Source organism: Charadrius vociferus, unplaced genomic scaffold (assembly GCF_000708025.1).
Source record: "Charadrius vociferus isolate BGI_N301 unplaced genomic scaffold, ASM70802v2 scaffold65, whole genome shotgun sequence".
Taxonomy (NCBI): domain Eukaryota; kingdom Metazoa; phylum Chordata; class Aves; order Charadriiformes; family Charadriidae; genus Charadrius; species Charadrius vociferus.
This window is the reverse complement of record NW_009649293.1, coordinates 6,936,334-6,942,818: the sequence shown is the minus strand read 5'-3', so window position 1 is coordinate 6,942,818 and position 6,485 is coordinate 6,936,334. Positions and strand designations below refer to the sequence as shown.

The 6,485-nt window shown below is 41.8% G+C and overlaps 1 protein-coding gene across 1 annotated transcript in view; it reads left to right on the top strand.

The window, feature by feature from the left end:
• RAB31 (RAB31, member RAS oncogene family) overlaps window positions 1–6,485 on the top strand; it is a 38,283-nt gene that overhangs the window by 1,473 nt on the left and 30,325 nt on the right. The window contains exons 2-3 of the mRNA XM_009889094.1: window positions 634–713; window positions 3,365–3,446. Coding sequence (XP_009887396.1) covers window positions 634–713; window positions 3,365–3,446 — 162 coding nt within the window. The remainder of the gene's footprint in view (window positions 1–633; window positions 714–3,364; window positions 3,447–6,485) is intronic.

The following is a 6,485-nucleotide window of genomic DNA, read 5'->3' as shown; positions in this document are numbered from 1 at the left end:
CCTTTAAAGTAATGCTGTTTCACTGCAGTCCAGTAACACAACCTGCAGAGGGATAGCTGCACATCTCTGGGGATCCAAGTCTTTGGATTCCTGCCTTTTCACAACCACCTGAAGCCTCTGCAAAGTTTCCACCAAACAGGCTTTTTTGTCTCGTCATGAAAAGGTTAGTTCCACTAAGTTACTGCCGTCCGTGTACTCAAAAGTTGGTGTCGGTAATCTGTTTTGGAAGCGTGTTTTGGGCTGCCCTTGCAACAGGCCTGAACGAAACTGTTTCTCTGGTGTTGCTGGGTGATGCACCATGTGCTTGAAAGCACAGGATTTTCTTCCACAAGTAAATGGCTGTGCTTGAGGTACTGCAGTCCTTGCAACAGGAATATAAAACTCCACCTCAAAAAATACAAGGCTTGGAGAGAAGGGAGTGTTGGGAAGAGGACCAGGGAGCTCTGTTCACAATGCTGACATTTGAAAAGGATAATCTGCGTGCTCGCTTTTCTTTTGAAATGTTTTAACCTGCCCCACTTGCCACTAGAGAGGATTTAATTTCACAAATAATTATTTGACTATTTCTTCAGGGGAAGGATTGAAGTATCTGGGGTGTCCTGAACTCACTGTCATGCTTTCCTTTATTTTCAGGATACTGGGGTTGGGAAATCGAGCATCGTTTGTCGATTTGTCCAGGACCACTTTGATCACAATATTAGTCCTACTATTGGGTAAGTACCATGCATAATATATTTTTTCTTCTATGTTTTTTTAACTCGCTGCCCTCTGCTGAGCTCCATTTTTTTCCTTACTGTCAAGGCTCTGAATACTGTATATATATTTTTTTTTTTTCCTCCAGCTCATCGATCTCACTCAACTCTCTACTCTTCTTTAATCGCTTTCAGTTCATGTTACATGTTCAGAGTCTGGGGCTGCCCCAAACCAGATCTACTCTACTCTCCCTGTTCTGGGAATACAGAGGGGGCCCTAAACTTACTAAACTGCAGCATAGTTGATTATGGAGAGGCTGATAGAGCTCTGCCATCTTCCTCCTGTGAATGGTGTTTCTTTAAATAGCCTCTTTTCTGGGGCTTTCCAGAACCATCCCGTATTGACTTGTGTTGTGCATGGCCATGACTTCCAACTGTTCTGTTGGGGTTTTTTTCCTTCACCCATCTTACACCAAGAGATTCTTAGATGTTTTACTCAGCTGGTGTCCTTTTCTTTTTGTCTTGTCAAGAGCTTTCCACTTTAGATTGTGTTTTGGTCATAGGGTCTTAGGATTAAAATCACTTTAGTTCCCATTGGTCAATGAGGTATCAAATCTGACCCTTGGAGGTTAAAGAACTGGAACCCCACAACCCAAGAGGCACAATGACCTGGGCACCCCATAGCTGAGTAATGGCAGGAGAGCCACGGGGAGCCCTTAACGTACCTACGTTATATGTCCTGCCGGGCTAGGCTGGAACATGGACAGTGTCTGTTCCCAGGTGTGGACATGCTTTCTTCTAGGTTTAGGTCATGTCACATTATCCTGCCTTTCTCAAAATAGGGACAATGCGATTTAAGTTAAGTATAATTAATTCATACCTGTTCTTCTTTAAAAACTGCCAAGCTTCTGTGTGTCCGACCATCAGAAGCCTGTTAGTCCTGTAGCTTATTTTAATCTCAAAATTTTTTCTTGTAACATCTTAAGCACAAATCTGCCAAGTCCAAGATTACCTGGAAAATTTTAAAAATTGTTGGTCTCTTATGGGAAAGGAAGTGAATATGTAATGTTCACAAAGGAGTAATTTGGGTAGGAAGGGCTGATCCGGCTTGCGTGTTAGACCTGTTTTAAACTGTCTGTGAAGGACTGGTATTGATTGCTGTGTGTTGTTCAGAGGGTTGGACGATACCTTCCAAAGCTCTGCCTTTTGATGCATAAAGGAGTCTCAGCTGGAAGTTGCACATTGAAGTTCCTGGACAATTTTGGACTCCTGAATGTAATGAATAGAGAAAAATGGGCAGAGAGAAAGGAAGCGTGTAATGAATAACATTACTTGACTGCAGGACACTTGTTTGCAATGAAGGAATTGATGGGAACTCAAGTGGTTCTCTACTTCTGAATCGTCAGCAGCCTTTTTCCCCAAGTAGTTGTTGTTGCTAAGTAAATGCCTTCTCCTCAAATGGAAAAAAAAAATCCTTTAATTTTCATAATTATGGTAACAGAGGGAGAATATTTTTTTATTTGAGCATTAAAATGTGAAGGCTAGCTTGCAAACAGCTGATATTACTTATCTATATAGGTAAGGTTTTTATTTTAATTTTCTTCCAAATTAATCAAATGTTTTAAATATACAATCCTTGCAACCTACAGTAGCTGCTGCGGCTCTAAAGTTCCTGTTTTTGAAGCTGTAAAGTGTTGCTTAATGCTTTGAGAAGGAGAGTGACAACTGAAAGCACACACCCTGAAAACAACTGAAGAAAATTCTGTGCTTTTTTGCCTTACTAAATATTTTTATAAGCAATGCAGCATTGTTAAATTTGAGCAATGATGGCTGTAGAGGAGAACTCTGGTATATCATTCTCAGGAAATGTTTTGATCAGTCATATGTCATTTGATGTCATTGTACTGTCATTACAAAAGCACCAGATCAGTCATATGTCATTTGATGTCATTTGGTGCTTTTGTAATGACAGTACATTGTATCAAATGCATCTTTATGAGCCAGGAGAGAAAGTTACCACGACAAAAATTTTTCAGCAGTGTCCAGAAAGGGTAGGGGGGAAAAAAAAGTCTACCAGAGTTTGGCAGTTTCTCCTAGCCAGTTTTCAATTGAAATGCTGTAGTAGAGAAATAGTCCTAAAAGAAGAAAAATCACACTGTGAAAAGATAGGCAAATCACATTTCCTACAAAAAACGGCAGAAATTTTCCTACAAAAAAGGGGGAAGAACTTTTTTCCATTTGTCCACCACATGCATTCCAGCAGGTAACTTTTCTGTTCCCTGGTGACCCAGTCTCCTAGGTTCAACTGAAAAGTTGCACATTTGTTGCCTGGTATGATGCTGGCTGATGCCTTTTTCTCAGGTCCATATCGCCAAGAAGATAGAGCTAGCCAGCAGCAGAAGCTACGTGTGAGCTGCAGGAGCATTTGTGTCCCTGGGCCCATGCGCAAATGCCCTCTGAACCTCAGAGGCTTTTCCCTTCTTTTAAAAAGCATATATAGGTATAATGTATTTTATCTGAGAAAAGGGAGACACTCACTTCTGTAGGCATTTTATCAAGGTTTTGGAGTTTTCCCATATGCAGTCTAACCCAGCAGAAGTGACTAAGGTCTATACGTTGTATATTCAGACTGTTGGTCATGTTACGAATTTCTGCTGCTTCCTTCTTTTCAGAGCGTCCTTCATGACTAAAACTGTACCTTGTGGGAATGAGCTTCATAAATTTCTGATCTGGGACACAGCTGGTCAGGAACGGGTGAGTGTTGCTTTGCAGTACGTCTGTGTTATCTCAGCCTCTTTTAATGTGTTGGCATATTTGTCCTAAACCTTTCATCTTCAGAAGACTTTAAGTATAAACCTACTGAATCTTTGCAAGGCTCTCCAAAGCAGGTGGTCAGCAGTCACCAAGTATACAGGTTCCAGTTTCACAGGTGGGGAAAATGCAGAGGCAGGCTGACTTACCCAAAAAAAAAAAAAAAAAAAAAGCCTGGGTGAATTGTCAGCCACTTTCCTCAAGACAGCTCAGGCAATGCCCAAGCAGGCTCCAGCTCCCCTCTGGTTTCATCGGATTTACATGTTGCAGCTATCGTTGGCGTTGTAAGGCACTTGACTTCCAGCACACGGGCTGGCACGTGGTCTGAGCTTAAGCGGTGACTCTGGGGTAGTCCTAAGTTGGGACATTGAATATGGGCACGGATGGTGTCTGCTGTTACTGTTTTGGAAATTACCACTGGCAACCTGAACCACTTAAGGTTTTTGTCTTTATTTTTCAAGTGTGTGAAGTGAATTGCTCAGATTAAGTAGCTTTTCCTTTGGCTTTTCAAAAAAGCCACAATGGAATTTGTGGGCATTAGTTCACATTGATTGTATGTAAGCCTGGTTGGTCATTTGTTTCTCTTAATAGCCTCAATTGCAGTAGTATGCAGTAACAGGCTGTAGAACTGTAGAGTTCTCTTAATATACGGTCACATTTATCTTGAGGAGTTTGACAGAAATGGAAAAATCCATGCACATGTTATAAAATATTTTCAAACTTTCTGTGAAATTGCACTGTTGCTGTTGATAGAAAAATGTAGCTGTGCTCATGTTAGGGTGGGGTAAAATGAGGTGCTTCTACAGGCTCTGATGTCAGTCCTGATACATCCCACTTTATTCTCCATGCCTTGTATGTGAATGGCAGGCAATGAAAATTTTTGCTCTTAAGTGCAGGAAATGCTTGTGCTTTTATTTACAGCATGATGTAAAGTGGCCCTGATGAAATCTGTTCACTCTTAGCAATTTAGTATGTTATTTATGATGGGAAAATGGATCTTGAAAAACATATTTGAAGCATAGCATAATTCCTTCCCTTGAATCTTCTTTGTTCCATTTCTGCAGGGTCTGGAGCTGATAACTGACTAATTATTGCAAGAGGTAGCAAAGGTTCAGTTTTCTTTCCCATGGTTTGAGTTTCCTTGCTTATTCTCTCTCTCTTTCCTCTGCTGCCCAGTTCTGCTTGCTTTTTTTTTTTTTCTTCTTAACTCCTTAGCAAACAAAACTCAGTTCCTGACATTTAAATATAAGTATTAATCTATTTTCCCACAGTCTTAAGACTCTCAAAGCTTTTTTTTAAAAGTAGGTGAATATTAACAAAGTCATATCTACTGAACTAAATGATGCCTCATTTGAGGCAGGAAATCTGTGACTGAGCTCTGACTTTTGGACACAAAATCCATCCTTCCCATCTAGTCCCTTATGTTTCCTCTCAGCTTTTTTTTTAAGCTCGTCATTTTTCAAACATCTGCTTTCAGGTTTTTTGTGTCCAACAATAATGAGCGTTGACCACCCCAAACCTTGCCAAATTGTTCAGAATCTATTACTGTTAAGTTATGTTACAGGTTTTCATGTGTAATCACAAATTATGACCTCTTTAGGCCAGGGACCATCTTTTTCTTCTGTGTTTGCACAATGTATTCCCAATCCTTCACTAGGACTCTGGGAAATGGGGGTGACAGAGTAAACTGAGTTGATGGGTATTGAATGCTAGCTACCGAGGCAGACAAGTTTCCCAAGGTGAGGTCTATACTGTTCCAGGTTGTTCCCTGTCCTATAACGTCCCCAGTTTACAGGTAAACATGTGATTCTTCTCAATAGATTATTCACTTTAGTTTGTATTTGGGTTTTTGGTTACTTTGTCTTGTGTTGCTCCTTCTGATCTGCTGTTCAAGAACAAATGCCTCCCCCTGTTAATTTTTCTCATTATCTGCTGAACAACAGTGATGACCCAAAGCTTCCAGCCTACCCCCAACCTCTGGGCCTGTTGCTTTTTTATATAGTGTACTAATGAATGTCTTCTCAGTGGGTGTTTCTGGTTTGAAAGCTGTTGTCTTTCCCTTGTTCTCTGCAATTTTGTTGAGGCTTCATGTTCCACTCCTAAAGTCTGGAAGTTTCGTCAGTGCCCCTATTGTCTATACTGCTGATAGCAGTGTTTAGGACTTCCTGTTCTTTCAACATTGCCTTCATTTGGCTTCATTCTCCTAAACATGAGGCCAAGCATAGGACTTGCATGCGCTTATTCTGGACTTGGGGCACTCTGTGCTTCCTCAGCTGTGACAGCTGTTGCTGTGTCTACGTGCTGATGTGGAGCCTTCACAGCAGAAGAGCCCCAGGTGAGATTTAACCGAGTCATAGAATCATGGAATGGTTTAGGTTGGAAGGCACCTTAAAGATCATCTAATTCCACCCCCCCTGCCATGGGCAGGGGAACCCTCAACTAGAGCGGGTTGCTCAAAGCCCCATCCAGCCTGGCCTTGAACACTTCCAGGGATGGGGCCTCCACAGCTTCCCTGGGCAACCTGTTCCAGTGCCTTACCACCCTCACTGTGAAAAACTTCTTCCTAATATCTAATCTAAATCTACCCTCTTCCAGTTTGAAGCCATTATCCCTTGTCCTATTGCTATGTGCACTTGTAAAAAGTCCCTCTCCAGCTTTCTTGTATGTGCCCTTCAGATACTGGAAGGCTGCTCTAAGGTCTCCCTGGAGCCTTCTCTTCTCCAGGCTGAACAACCCCAACTCTCTCAGCCTGTCTTCATAGGAGAGGTGCTCTGATCATCTTTGTGGCCCTCCTCTGGACCCGCTCCAACAGGTCCATGTCCTTCTTATGTCGTACTTATGCCTTGAAAGTTAAACTCAAACCTTAACCATGGTAGAGCGGGCAGGCTGAAACAACAGCAGCAGCTCTTCTGTGCTCCTCGCTCATGAGTTTCTCCTTTTTAATGAGTTTTCTCCTCCTTTTCCGTGAGTTTTTCCGGGCAA